Genomic DNA, 14,705 nt, shown 5'->3' with positions numbered 1-14,705 from the left:
AAAATCTTAGCACCTCTAAAATCTCTAAATTCCTTAAAATTTACATTTCAGCTGCCCTTAGTCCGAAGCGGTGCCACACAAAAGCTGTTTAATGAAACCTTTTCCTTGCCTATGATGTAAGGACCTGAGGGTGACAGATGTGGTGGATGGGAACAGCGCAAACACCGTGAGATGTAATGATAATACAAGTGCAGTCTCTGGAAACATAGTTTTTGCAGAAAATTACTTAAATGCCTCCTTATAATTTTTCTTTTGTGACTCAGACATTGCTTGAAATGTCCAAGGCCAGATTGGATGGGACTTGGAGCACTCTGGGGTAGCAGAAGCTGTCCCTGCCCATGGCAGGGGTGGGATGGGCTTTAGGGTCCTTTCAACCCAAACCTTTCTGGAATTCCATGTTCTAATTATTCCTGAATTACAGCAGAAGGTCTAAAGCTGGTTTTGATGAGCCCAGGTTGAAAATCCAAGGTGTCATAATTTAAGATTGTGTTAAAAGACAATTTGTTACCAACCACACTCCAAATAAAATTCAGCATTCAATTGCTTTATGTCCAGTAGGATTTACAGTACACTTGGCATATAATAATCACAGAATATTTTAATATAATATATTTTAATATAATAATATTGCATCTCACTGGGGCCCTCTGCTGCAGTTTGGATGAGTGCAGATACACTGTGTTTTCCAGGGCAGTGTTTGGCCACCAAGTGGTTTGTGGGCTGGTAGGAGAAAAGTCCTTTGAAGGATCCCTAAACAAATCCCAATTCCCTAAACAATAATAATAAAAAAAAAAATCCCTAGAAGTTCCTGGGACATTCCACAGTCCCAGCAGTGGAGGGGGCAGTGGACAGTGGAGTTGTTCCCCTGGGCAGTGTGAAAGGCTCTGCCAAGGGACATTTTGGGATGAAAGCACAAGGCATTCGTGGATTCATCCTAAGACTGTTTAGGAATACTTTGAATTCCATGATGAAACACGCCAAAAGCAGCCGTGGCAATGCAGTGTGTCACAAACAGAGCGTCACCAAGGGCCCAGCGCTGCATTTCCAGGCTGCTCCTTGTTGCAGTGACACAGGACACACAGCCAGAGACACTCAGCAGGACTGGCAGGGGAACTCCTGCCCCAGAGCCACCGCCTGGCTCAGCTCCGGCAGCTGCAGGGGGCTGGGAATTGCCCCGGGAATTGCATCATGGTGTTAATGCCGTGATATTAATGAACTGTTTGACCTCGGGCGTCCTTGTGATGCCTTCACTTTGAGCTTTCCTGTTTTCCAGACTCTGTACTGCATTTATCACTCTGAACTTCATGTAAAGTGTTATCAAATTCTCCTCACAGCTCAGGCACACAGAACAATCCTTCTCCAGCCCAGAACCAGCTCAGGCACACTGAACAATCCTTCTCCAGCCCAGAACCAAGGACACGCTGCAGCTTCAGCCCAAAAAGTGCAAACAACAGGAATGGAGGAGAGCAGCCTGGGAGGGTGGGACTGCATCACCTGGAGCTGGAATTGGACAATGAACCCCAACATGGAAATGGACCCAAACTCATAAAAATGTCAAAACTCGTGAGCAGGAGCCCACCTGGGGTGGAGCCACTGGCGGGCTCTGGCACTGCCCAAGGTGTATCCTGTGAAGGCCTTTCCATAAATCCCTGCTTTATTCCCATGGCTCTGCCCAGCCTCACTTTACACTTCATTGCCATCCCAGTTCAGTCTCAGAATTCATTAATGCCAGCCAAATACAACCGTGAATCTGGACTTAAAATAATCCCTGGCTGCTCTCTGTCCCAGGCTCTTCCTCGGGCTGCTGAAATAGCCCTCACACGTCACCCGACCAAAGGTTCACTGGGCTATTCTGGGATATTCAAATAGGAAAGGGCTTTGTGATCCCCTCTGCTGAGGGATCTGCAGTCATGCTGCCCAAGCTCTGACATAAATCCCACCAGAGATAACCCAGCTCTCCGAAATCCCACCTCCCTGTGCTACCAACATCTCCCAGGAGCCATTTCCACCAACTCCCTTAGATCAGGAGTTCGCAGGGAAACAGATATTAAAATGATAAACTGCCTTTTCTTCTGGTTTCATGGCTTTCCATCAAACCTGAAAGAGAATTAGATATCATGGGTTTCCAAATTAAACCATCAGGGCTGGATGACTGTCCACGGAATAAACTGCAAAGTGTCCAAGACAGGGACAGGGACAGGAACTGGGATAGGGACAGGAACTGGGATAGCGACGGGAACTAGGATAGGGACAGGGACAGGACAGAAACAGGGACAGGAATAGGAACAGGACAGCGACAGGGACACGAAAAGGGCCCAGGCCCGGGCCCCGGCCCGCTGCAATGAGGCAGTGGGAGCGGCAGGGGCGGTAGAGAGTGCAGGCCCGCGGGTGCTGCCGCTCTGGCCGCCGGAGGCCTCGTTCTCTATGGCCCTGGAGGCCTGGCTCTCTGTGACCCTGGAGGACTGGTTCTCCATGACCCTGGAGGCCTGGCTCTCCATGGCCCTGGAGGACTGGCTCTCTGTGGCCATGACCCTGGAGGACTGGCTCTCTGTGGTCCTGGAGGCCTGGCTCTCCATGACCCTGGAGGCCTGGCTCTCCGTGACCCTGGAGGCCTGGCTCTCTGTGGCCCTGGAGGCCTGGCTCTCTGTGACCCTGGAGGACTGGTTCTCCATGACCCTGGAGGCCTGGCTCTCCATGGCCCTGGAGGACTGGCTCTCTGTGGCCATGACCCTGGAGGACTGGCTCTCTGTGGTCCTGGAGGCCTGGCTCTCCATGACCCTGGAGGCCTGGCTCTCCGTGACCCTGGAGGCCTGGCTCTCTGTGGCCCTGGAGGCCTGGCTCTCTGTGACCCTGGAGGCCTGGCTCTCCATGGCCATGACCCTGGAGGCCTGGCTCTCTGTGGCCCTGGAGGCCTGGCTCTCTATGACCCTGGAGGCCTGGCTCTCTGTGACCCTGGAGGCCTGGCTCTCTGTGGCCATGACCCCGGAGGCCTGGCTCTCTGTGGCCCTGGAGGCCTGGCTCTCTATGACCCTGGAGGCCTGGCTCTCTGTGGCCCTGGAGGCCTGGCTCTCTATGGCCCTGGAGGCCTGGCTCTCTGTGGCCCTGGAGGACTGGCTCTCTGTGGCCCTGGAGGCCTGGCTCTCTGTGACCCTGGAGGCCTGGCTCTCTGTGGCCCTGGAGGCCTGGCTCTCTGTGGCCCCGGAGGCCTGGCTCTCTGTGGCCCCGGAGGCCTGGCTCTCTGTGACCCCGGAGGCCTGGCTCTCTATGACCCCGGAGGCCTGGCTCTCTATGACCCTGGAGGCCTGGCTCTCTGTGGCCCCGGAGGCCTGGCTCTCTATGACCCTGGAGGCCTGGCTCTCTATGACCCCGGAGGCCTGGCTCTCCGTGGCCCCGGCCGCCCCCGTCCCGCCGTTCCCCGGCGCAGCCTCACTTCCGGCGCGGGCGCTAAGATGGCGACGCCCATGCACCGGCTGATCGCGCGCAGACAGGCGTGAGTGGGACCGGGGGGACAGCGCGGGGCGGGGGTGCGGAGCGGCGGGCACTGCTGCGGCCGCGCTGCCCGGCCTTTTCCCGCCGCTCCGCGGCCTCCGCTGTGTCCCGGGAGGGGCCGCAGCTCGACTGAGGCGAAACCGCCCCAAAACGCGGCTGGGGCGGAACGAGGGCGGCCTCGGGTGGCCGTGCAGGGCCGGGGCTTGGAATCGAGCGCCTTTCTGCTCCGGGCGTCCCGCGGGAGCGAGGTGCGGAGGTGCAGAGGCGCGGAGGATCAGGGCTGAGGGAGTTCTGGCCCGGCTGCTGCCGTGGGCAGCGCTGGGAGCGGGACCGGTGCTCGGGAGCAGCGCCCGGGGACATTTCCCCGCTCCTCAGCGCACACCCAGCCCTTCAAGCACGAAACAAGAACCTTCAGCTTCACGTTGTTAGCATGAATTCGCGCAGCTGTTAAAAAGGCCAAAAGCCAAGCGAGTGGCTCTTGCTCTCACGGGGATGTTGCAATCGAGGAGTGAATACCCTCAGCACCGAGGGGCTCTGATTGCAGAGCCCTGGAATGAGGAAATTACATTTTTGCTTTTTCTGTCCCTATCCTGTCCCCGTTCCTATTATTTTTTTGGTATCCCGCTCCCGTGGGGTGCTGACATTGGTTTTTCAGCTCTTTGTTGGTTTGGGTGTGTTTTTTTTGTTTTTGTTTTTTTTTTTTTCCATTAAATTAATTTATTTCTCTTGTTTCAATTTTTGGGCTGTGGGCTTTTTGCCCAATCACAGTGTGCAGAATGTGGTCAATTTCTTTGTGATTTAGGAATAATTTCTTTCCTGTTTTCCAGCAGAAAGTAACTTGAGAGTTCAAAGTGCTCCTGGAACACTTTTTCTTTTGAGTTGCTGTTTTATTGGAGTTGAGGACCCTTGTTTAGCTTTGATGTCTTTGTGCTTGCCGGGTGTGTGCTGAGCTCTCTGCTCCAGCCCTGGGGTCACTGATCCCTGCTCAGAGTTTCCCTCGGTTCTGTGCTCTTCATTAGTGCCAGACTCGTTAGTGCTGCTGTGCTGTTTGTGGGTCTGCAGTGCTGAGCAGGGCTGCTGTTCCCTGTGGATTTGCTTGGCTTTTTTGGTGCCTCACCTCTCACCCTTTGATGTCCGTGGAGCTGGGGCTGAGCGTTCTGCAGCTCCCAGTTTGGGGCTGGTGCTGTGGGCACAGCTTGGGGAGGGGCTGAGGGACAAGCAGGGTTGGGGTTTGTGCTGAGGAGGAGGAGGGAGGGCTGAGGCTGAAGCAAAGCAAAGCCCCCTGAGCTGCTGGGCCCTGCCCATTCCCAGCTGTTCTGGGTCCTGCCCAAGGCCAGGTTCGTTGTGCTCCTCAGCCTGGCAGTTCAGTCAGATTTTTGTGCTCCTTTAGCTGAGCATTTCTGAGGCCTGAGGATGAATCCAAATGCTCTGCACTGAAAAAGGGATGAATGTTCAGCACCAGATTCCCTGCAGGAGCTGGCACAGAGAGTAGTGGCTGAAGCTGAGGGAGGAGCAGTTCACAGCCTGGCTGGGAGAGGGAAAATGCTCCCTGCTGCTCTGTCACTTCATCTCACACATGAGATGAAGCTTCTAGATCAGCCAGGCTGCAATTGCAGGGAGTTTAGATAGGTTGGCCTTGAAAAATTCATGTTTTGGTGCTTGGAACAAAAACTGAAGGTGGCAGGGAACTGAAGTGGCACAGCCCTGAGCTCAGGACTAATTTTGGCTGTGACCTTGGGCAGCTCCTGGGCTGGGTGAGTTCCCTTCTTTGTAAAGGAGGAGAGCAGCTGGGAGAGGAGGCAAAACAACTTTGCAGAGCTTTAGAAGAACAGCTTAAGAGCTTCAGCATGAACACAGGAGTGTTTTCCCTTCCATGACTGCTAAAAATGCCCCTGGGAACTGGAGTGGAGTGAAATGTCCCTTCTGCTGCAGGTGTTTGGGGGTGGGACAGCCAGGGAGGGAATGCCTGGAGTCACTCTGCACAGACTGAGCAGGAGTCTGGCTGTCCCAAAGATAAACCTTGTGCCAGGCTTTTCCAGCTCCTGGCTGGAGCTTATTTGGATTTCCTGGGAGCCTCTCAGAGAGTCCTGGGCTCTGAGAGTTGGGCAGTTTGGGACTTGGGACTGGAAATGAAGCTGCTGCTCTTTGTTCTAAGCCAGAATTTCAGTGTTTCTCTGAAGCCAGAACCACCTGCAGCTGTTGGATAGCAGCAAACTGGGCACTGAGATTGTTTTAATAAATGAAGATCTGTCTGCCTGAATTCTGTGTCTGCTTGGTGTTACTGCCCATGTCCTGATTCAAAAGAAAACCTGAAGCACCTGTGAAATTTGGTTTAATCATAACCTGATTAAATCTGCATGATAAAAAACTTAAGTATTTTTTCACTGTGTAGAACAGACCTGGAATGAGTTACTTAAGCAATTGTGCATTTTTCTAGGGAGGCAAACAAGCAGCATGTGAGGTGTCAGAAGTGTTTAGAGTTTGGCCACTGGACATATGAATGTAAAGGGAAGAGAAAATACCTGCACAGGCCTTCAAGGACAGCTCAGCTGGCCAAAATCCTTAAGGAGAAAGAAAAGCAACTCCTGCTGCAGCAGAGGTAAGACTGGCAAGATGAAATGTCTGGTTTGTGATTGAAATAAAAAATGTTGTCCCAGACCATTTTCTGTGATCTTTTCCTCGAGACTGTGGAATGTGTCCTTGATTTAATGTTAGAGCTTATTTGTGTGCTGATTTGTGAAATATGTACACTCAGGTCCCAGAGAATTAAAATCAGCATTTTAATTTCATCAACACCTGCTCATATGAAATACCTTTAAAACTGCTTTGGCCTGTCTGAAACCAAAGCCATGCACTGAGCCAAAGTTAAATCAGTTGGAGGCTTTTTGGTTGTGAAGCAGTTTCCTGAATTCCTTGGTTGTTTGAGTTGTTTGTTGTTGAGTTGTGCTGTCCAGGCAGTGAAAGCTGCAGATTTATTTCTAGCAAGGCAGCAATTCTTGCCCCGTGTCCAGATGTGCAGCTCAGAGCTGCAGTTAAACCTGGCCCAGCCCTGCTGCTGCTGCTCCCTGGGAGCTGCAGGGCTCAGGCAGCTGAGTGAGAGTTGGGTTATCAGCTTCAACTCAAGCATAAAGTGAAAACAGCTCACTGAATTGCACAATTATTTCCTCTTGTGACAGCCCAGAAGGTGGAAGGAGCAGAGAAACCTAAACAGAGCTCTGCCTGTGGCACCTGATTTCCTTTCCCCTTTGCCCTGGGAGTACTTTAATGCTTCCCCCCAGGTTAATAATTGTTTTAACAAGCAAAACTAATGCAGCGCCTCAGTTCTCCATGCAATTCCATGTGTCAGGGTCCTTGCTGCCACTCCAGTTTTGTTTTGGGAGCTGCAGGGGGACAGGGTCACTCCCAGTGCCACTCCTTGCACCTGGAATTCCTGAGGCTTTGGCTCAGTCCCTCATCCCCGGCCGGATGGGAGGTGGGGACAGCATTCCCAGCTCTGCTCCTGCAGGTGGCACAGGGAGCTCAGGCAGGCAGGGCTCCTCAGCCTGCCCAGCAGCTCTGAGTCACAGCCGAAACCTTGCCTGCAGCAGGGACTCCTTAGCTTGGGAGGAGAGCGATGTAAAGTGATTGATTTGGAAATGACTCCTGATCCACAGAGTAATTGGGATGTAATTGGAGTCACCCAGTGTTGTAGACAGATCAGCAGTGCTTGGACTCTGACACTTGGCTCCATTTGGAGGCCGAGCCTCTTCAGAGACTCAAGTTTTTTAGGCTAAGTTTGAGTTTAAGGCTCAGATTATTTCCTTGTTGCTTTTCTGCCCCTTTTCTGGTGGATTCTGCAGGTTACCACTGGAGGATGGTGAATTGAGGATGAAATCCCTTGTCCTGTCCTTGGGTTTGAATCTGAGTGTGGGATCACTTTGTGTGGGAGTTACAGGACTGGCCAGTCTGGCACAGAAGGAGCTTTGGGGCTCTAACAGTGAGAGGCACGTGCTGAGGAAAATCCTCTTGTGAAAGGAAGCCTGAGTAACCCCAGGTGGGAGCAGTGCTTCATCTGGGCCATGGGGCTGCATTCCCTGGGGTTCTGTCATCAGCAGCTCCTCAGCTGTGCCAGGAGGGATCCTGGTCCTCAGCTGCCAGGGCTACACTTCCAAGGGTGAAGCTTTTTTCTTTGTGGAAAATCTACTTCCTGGGTCACACTTGTGCTTTTTGTGTCACTTGCTTTGGGAGGTTCTCCTTGCTTTTGGAGAAGTTGGGTCTCCCACAGGTCTGCCACGCAGGAATCATTAACCAGCAGGCAAACCCAGCCTAAAAAGGTCAATATTTACTTCTGACAAACTCATCCAGGCTTTTCCAGCATGAACTCCTTTCCCAGTTGTTCCAGGCTCCCCGTGCTTGCCTCGTGCTGGCCCCACAATTCTGATGGAGCCTAGAGCAGGGCAGGGAGCTGAGGGAATGCTCATTCCTGGAGATGCTGGAGCTCTGAGCCCAGCCCTGAGCTGGGGTTTTGGCTCAGATTATGGAGGGAGTGTCCAGAGCAGGTCTGGCCTGAGACTAGGAGCTCCTGGAGTAAGTCTTGAGTAACCCACATCTCACACATAGGAGGGAGGCACTCCCTGAGCTAGGTCCTGTCCCCTCAAAGGTTTGGGGTTGAATTCTGTTCTCACAGGGACTCCTCTTACCTGGGAACCCCCTGGTTCCCTGCAGAGGGTCTGAGGCCTTAGGAATGTAAATATGGTTGGGAAAGTTGGAATCTGAATATCAGTGACTCTTCCCCTTGCCCACAGGGGAGAGTGGAGAACTCTTGTGCTGGTAATGTTGTCATACCTTGTGTCTGAAAATAAAAACATGGAGAAATCTCACTTTTCTGGTGACACACAAAGAACCTTCCTCTGTGGCACCACTAAAACTGTGTGAGGGGATGAACACTTGGGAATCTGACAGACACACAGCTGGAAAGCATCAATATAAATGGACTTTTCTGTTTCTATTGGCACTTGAAAGAAATGTGAAAGCTACAGGCTAAGTCAAGCTTTTACCCTTGTTTTCAATCAATTCACTTATTGCTAAATATAGTTTCACACAACTTATTTGTATCCTTTCCTCCTGTGCTTTTCACATTCCAGCTGCTGCTGTCCATACAAAATGAGACAAAGGGGAGAGCAGAGCATAAATAGCACAGAAAATTAGAGGTGAATTGCTGGGTTTTCCTCCCCTGGCTCATAGATGGGTTTTCTCAGCTTTGCACAGGACTGAGCTGCCCAGTGCCCTTTGAATATTAAACTTAGCCTCAGTCTGCTGCTATTTATTTAATTTTCCTGTTGCATTAATCAAAGCCATTATTTTTTCCCCCTTAATTAGTGCTGGAGAAAGTGCTGCAGAAAAGAAAACCAAGAAAAAAAGGTATGTGGGGACTGGTGGGGACAGGTTCCTGCACTGGCTGTTCCAGCACGACTTTGGAAGGGGGGTGGCAAAAGTAGCTTTGTACAGAAGTTTTGGTTTTACTGCTTTGAGGCTGTTACAGCTTTTGTCTGACAGGCATCTGGAGAATTTCTACTCCTCCCTGTCCAAAATCTCTCAAAGTTTTATTCTCTTTTTCTCCCTGCTGATTTTCCTCCCCCTGCATGATCTTGCTGTAGGAATAAAAGTCTTCCCATTTCTGCCTCAGAGTCCATCAGGAGTCTCTGAAACAAGACTGGCACAGGGGTTTCTGGTCTCTCATTGCTCCACCTGCCCATCCTGCTCTGTCTTCTACTCTCTTCATTCCCTTTGCCAATTCTCTCTCTCTCTCAAGTTTTGTCTAAAGGATTAAATAAAACATCTTAAAAAACCCAACCCCAAAACCAAACAAACCCCCCCTGATGTCAAACTAAAGCAAAAGCCAGAAAATGACCCTGGCCCTCTCCTGGCTCTGTTTGGAGCCAGGAACTCTTTTGACATTGTTTGTACTTTACCTTGCATTAATGTTTACTTGGGAATTTGCTTTCTTAGCAGATGGAAAGGAGGAACAGCCAGAACTGTGGCTGTAACACTCCTGGAATGGGAGTTTTACACCAGGGAATGTCTGTGCAGTAACAGCCCAGCATCTCTTCCCCTTTAGTGTCACTTGTGTGTCCCTCAGTTTGATCTAACCCAGTTTTCAGGAGGTGTTTAAAGGCCAGGCCTTTGCTGTGTGTGGCAGGCAGTAAATAAGGCAGAGCAGATATTTAAAGTGTTTTTATGCCAGGCTGCTCGGTGGAATGTGCTTTATTGGAATGGGCTGTCTCAGTGTGTTCTAGCAAAGGCTGCTTTCCCAGAAGTGCCAATTTATTGCTGGGCTGGTGAGATCATGAATTAACTGGTTTTGAGCTGGGCAGCTCAGGCCTCTTCCTGCCTCAGCTTCCTCTGACCCTGCAGCCTTTGCTGGCATAATTATTTACAGAGTATTTGAGCTCCAAACCAGTGCAAAAATGGACAGAGCAAAAGGGTTCATGGGGAGGGGGTGGTTTGGACACTTTTTCCATGAAGTTGTAAAACTCTTGTAAATTAGAGTTATTCTCCTTCTTCTATGCAAGCCCAGAACAATCCATCAATATAAATTCCTTTCCCGTCAGTTTGCTATTTAGATTTTTATTACAACATGGGAAGAATGAAATGTGGAGAATCCGGCATATTTATAAGTTCCAGATTTAAAATAAAGCTGTAAAAGTTTGGGTTCTGGCAGGAGGAGCAGGAACCTTTTCCAGAAAGTGTGTTTGTTTTGATATAAACACTAATAATGGAGCTCAGGCCCAACCAGAAAAACAGGCTGAGGTAGAGCAGCTGCTGCAGAGCCCTGTGACCTCAGTGACAGAGCCAATTCCAGGTGCTGCTTGGCTTCAGTGTCCCACCTGGAATGCCTGAATTCCCTGCCCCTTTCCCTGCCCCCTTCCCTGCCCCCTTCCCTGCCCTCCTCAGGTCCCAGCTGTGGCTGTGCCCACAGTTGTGGGTTGGGTGTCAGAGCAGAGCAGGGTGCCAGCCTGGGCGTGCCAGCCTGGGCTCCAACAGCACTTGGCCCACACAGGGGCACAGAACCAGAGATGAACTCTTGGAAACGTGTCCTGAGGAGGATGAATGATACCTACTTTAAAAATTCTGTGCTTTCCCAGAGGTGTGATAAGCCCCACAATCTTAGATTAGCAGCCTCCAGGCTGTTTATTGTCCCACTCCTAAATTGTATTTTGAGTTTTACCTGTCCCATCTCCATCCTCCTGCTGTCAGTGCCAGCAGCCACGTGTTGCCTTCCCTGAGAACAAGCTCCTGCCTGTTCCCTCTGGGAAAGGCTGCTTTAATGTAGTATCCTGATGTTTCTGGGAGTGAGTTTTGGAATAAACCTAAACACTGGATGTCCATGGATTGCTGCTATGCATTCTGTGAAAGGTGACCAGGAAAAGCAAGTTCAGAGTTACTCAGGGGATCCTCTCATTCCTGCCCATCTCATGGAACTGCTCAGACTGAAACTACTACTCCCATATTTTTTATTTTCCTCATCTTAGTGCTGTTTTTTTCTCCAGAAAAGTCAGTGTTTAAGCAGCCCTTATGGATTTATCAGTAATGAACAGTTGTTGTGTCTGCACATGGAGACAGCAGATTACAGATGTATTGTAAAAACTTCAGTGCTTTGTGGCTGAATCCACACCCACGTTTGTCAGCTAACAGGGCTGATATGATGAAAAAACCTCACACTCTTCAATAACCTTAACACAGGCACTTCCTGAGCTGTTACATTGAACCAAACCCTCTGATAAAAAATACTGCATTAATTTTCTAATGGGAACAAGAGTCTGCATTATCATAATTTACATTTTTGGATGCTCTTTGATTGACTTTGGTGGGAAGGGAGGTGAATCAGTGTCTTGTACTTCAGGGAAAGACCTCTGAGAGAATTGAATTGTACTTTCTTAGAATTTGTATCACCCCCCTAAATCAGAGACATTGATCTTGAGAACAGTGGCCCCAGGAAGGGCTGAACATGAAAAACTAATGCAGAGCATACAGAAATCCTCTCTGCTGTGTTCATCATTCTGTCTTAATCTTGGATTGCTTCCACCCTTCTCCACCTGGAAAACATCCTGTAGTGACAGGTACTTTGGGTTCTTTTGCCAGGAGTAATCTAAGAACAGTTTTTTACTGGGAACAGCTCTGACCTTGGTGAAATCACTGCTGAAACCTCCCCTGGCTGTTGCAGTGGCAGAATTTCCCTGCTGCAGAGGTGAGGCAGGGGCTGAGCCTGGCAAGTTGAGGGCAGCCAGGCCAGCCAAGCCCCTGCTCAGGGCAAGGAAGGAGATCCTGGCCAGCTTTCCCTCCCTGCTGTCCTGCTGGGTTCTGGCGTGTCCTGGGGCCACTCTGCCATGGCTCAAACGGCCAAAATCCACTCATCCAGGAGGGGAGAAGGGAGGGAGGGCACAGGGATTCATCTTAGGTGGTGAGGCCTGGAAATTTTGCTGATGAGGTGTGGGAATTTTCAAGGCAGATAATTGATCTTTGGATGATGGTGACAGAGCAGAGGGAGCTCTGAGGGTGTTGGGTTCTGGCAGGGCTGTGCTCAGCTCTTTGTTCTCTCTCAGGTCCAAGAGTGTGACCAGCTCCAGCAGCAGCAGCAGTGACAGCTCAGCCAGTGACTCCTCCTCTGACAGCGAGGACTCCTCTACCTCCTCCTCCTCCTCGTCCTCCTCCTCAGACAGTGACAGTGAGGACAGCAGCTCCTCCTCCTCCTCCCCCTCCTCCAGCAGCTCCTCCTCTGACTTCGAGTCGGATTCCAGCTCCTCCAGCAGCAGCAGCAGCAGCAGCAGCACAGACAGCAGCTCTGAGGACGAGCCCCCGAAGAAGAAGAAGAAGAAATAGCTGGGGAGGTGCAGGACTGGTGTGGAGCAAGGGACACTGCCCTGCCAGGGGCTGGAGCACACGGCTGCCAAATGCTCCATTTCAGCTTTTCTACTGCTCACATTTCTAAGTGTTCTGCATAGTTGTTCATAGGACATGGAAGGTATTAAATGGCACGTGAGACTTACTGAGAGAGTATTTTTGTGGTTTATCCTTTTATGGAAGATTATACTTTTTTAGTTCCTGAAAAGAAAAAATATATCATCAGATTTGTTTATATGAGCTAAAGTCCAGTAACCTGGATGTTTACATGCTGGAAAGCAAAAGCTTTTTGTTGTAGATTATGCTGTGCATCATGTGCTGTTCCTCTGTTAATGACAGTTTCACTTCCATTGAGAAAAATCCTCTAAACTGTTAAAAGCAGAAGTTTTTCAGTGCTGCTGTGGAGCTCTGGCATTGTTGAACCTGAATGCACAACGTGTCCCACGCAGAGCCTCCCATCTGGCTGTGACAGACGGGTTCTGTGATGCTGAGCTTGTGTTCCAGTGGCTTCTCCTGATGCTTCCAGCTCGAGTCTTAACTGCAGCAGCCAGCTGAGCTGTGTTGATTTGTCCCTGAGCAGTGTCGTGTTGTCCTGCCCACAGGGCTCTTCCCTCCCCCTGTCCTTGGCTGCTTGTTGGAGGTGTTTGCTGAGACACAGGGTTGGTGTTGGAGAGCAGCAGCTCAGTGAACCGGGGCTGCTGCTGCTTTAGGAGTTTCATCTTTGTGCCTTTTTTTTTTGTAAATTCAGTGTACCCCAGCGAGACAAGGGCTGGAGTGGGTGTTCTGCAGAACTCCATCAGAATATTCCCATCCCTAATAGAGTCAGCAAAAGCAGAGAAATAATAACAAACAGAACTGGGCACTGTCTCCACTGGATGCTCAGTAAAGAAGAGACTCCTTGAAGTAAAGGTCTCAGAGGAAAGCATTTCCCAAGGAATGTGTGAAATGCAGGATTGCCAAGTGAGTGCAAACCCCACAAACCCAACAAAAGCAGATCCCAGCACGCTGCAGAACAGGGATTGCTGGATGCAGAGTGGGAATTATTTGGTTTTCTGGTGGATTGAAGCAGTTGCTGTTAGTATTTTATTTGGTGATGCTGAATTTCTAACTGTTGGAGTGCCCTTTTGGGGAGGGGGCATCACTTGTGGAAGAATTCTCAAGTTATCTTGGTTTAGGTTAAATACAGTAACTAAACTATTTTTTATATTTTTATGAAAAGAGTAGTGTGTAGACTTACTTTGGAATAAACTGTATTTATTTAAATGCTTGAAAATACCCATGTTGTGTGTCTGTTTTGTGACCACTCCTGTGTTTTACAGACCATGCTGCAGGCTGTAAATAAAACTACCAGAAAGGTGTTCAAGTCTTGTGGAGTGAATGTGCCATTTAATGGGAAAGTGGAAAAATTATTAAACACTAGTTGCCAAGTTGAGGCTTACTGCAAATATCTAAAATATTTGTGGTGTTTGTGTGCAGGTTTCAGCTGGAGCTGCCCTGGCATTCCCTCGCAGAGGGGCAGAGTTGCTCCCCAGGAAGTTCTCCAGCCAGAGGTCCCTCTGTATCCAGAGTTTTAAAAAAAGAAACAAAAAAAAAGTTTAGTTTCAAATACAATGTTTGTATTGGTTTTTTGATTTTGTTTTTAACCTTCTTGCCTTTTCTGGTTACTTTGTCTCTATGTGTTGTTATTTTCTAGGGGCAGGGTTGCTCCCCAGGAAGTTCTCCAGCCGGAAGTCCCTCTGTATCCAAGTTTAAAAGAAAAAAAAAAAAAAGTTTAGTTTCAAATACAATAATGTATTGGCTTTTTTTTTTTTTTTAACCTTCTTGTCTTTTCGGGTTACTTTGTCTCTAGGTGTTGTTATTTTCTAGGGGCAGGGTTGCTCCTCAGGAAGTTCTCCAGTCAGAAGTCCCTCTGTATCCAGAGTTTTAAAAAAGAACAAAAAAGTTTAGTTTCAAATACAATGTTTGTATTGGCTTTTTTTTTTAACCTTCTTGCCTTTTCGGGTTACTTTGTCTCTAGGTGTTCTTGCCCTCCTGCGTCTGCCGCTGCCTCAGTTCTGCTCTGCTGGCGGATCAGGGATTTTCCAAAACCCTGTTAACCAGGAGTGGTTCCAGGGTTTGCCCTGTTCCATCCCTCCCTCTCCAAAGCTGCCACTGCTCACCTCGGGGGAGCAGCTGGTGCAGCCTGGCAGGAAAAGAGCCTCGGGAAAAAAGCCTTCACCTGCCAAGGAGAAAGGGAGGGAGAGCAGGACAGGGGGACAGAGCCCCACTGCTGCGTGCAGGGCTGGATTAGCCCGACCTGCTGCGCTCTGGGTGCCCGGTGGGAGGGCACGGCTCAG

General features: G+C 49.9%; 1 protein-coding gene across 2 annotated transcripts; it reads left to right on the top strand.

Moving 5' to 3' along the window:
• The first annotated feature begins 3,428 nt into the window (after window positions 1–3,428).
• ZCCHC10 (zinc finger CCHC-type containing 10) lies at window positions 3,429–13,735 on the top strand. Of its 2 annotated transcripts, none has more exons than XM_021541254.4 (4): window positions 3,429–3,490; window positions 5,927–6,088; window positions 8,848–8,889; window positions 12,072–13,735. In XM_021541254.4, the coding sequence occupies exons 1-4, from the start codon at window positions 3,450–3,452 to the stop codon at window positions 12,346–12,348; spliced, it is 522 nt and encodes a 173-aa protein (XP_021396929.1). In that variant the 5' UTR covers window positions 3,429–3,449; the 3' UTR covers window positions 12,349–13,735. The 2 variants fall into 2 exon arrangements, with proteins under 2 accessions (XP_021396929.1, XP_085447745.1); XM_085591619.1 differs by lacking the exon at window positions 3,429–3,490 and adding an exon at window positions 5,221–5,421.
• Window positions 13,736–14,705: the final 970 nt, after the last annotated feature.

This window comes from Lonchura striata, chromosome 13 (genome assembly GCF_050655825.1).
Source record: "Lonchura striata isolate lonStrDom1 chromosome 13, ASM5065582v1, whole genome shotgun sequence".
In the NCBI taxonomy this organism is placed as follows: Eukaryota; Metazoa; Chordata; class Aves; order Passeriformes; family Estrildidae; genus Lonchura; species Lonchura striata.
This window is presented reverse-complemented; position numbering and strand designations above follow the sequence as displayed.

Excerpts from the sequence above, each read along its gene's own strand:
- ZCCHC10 (XM_085591619.1), top strand. The coding sequence starts at position 5,363 with ATGACTGCTAAAAATGCCCCTGGGAACTGGAGTGGAGTGAAATGTCCC. Across the intron at positions 6,089-8,847 it reads CAACTCCTGCTGCAGCAGAG|TGCTGGAGAAAGTGCTGCAG; the intron begins GTAAGACTGGCA and ends CCCCTTAATTAG. Across the intron at positions 8,890-12,071 it reads AAGAAAACCAAGAAAAAAAG|GTCCAAGAGTGTGACCAGCT; the intron begins GTATGTGGGGAC and ends GTTCTCTCTCAG.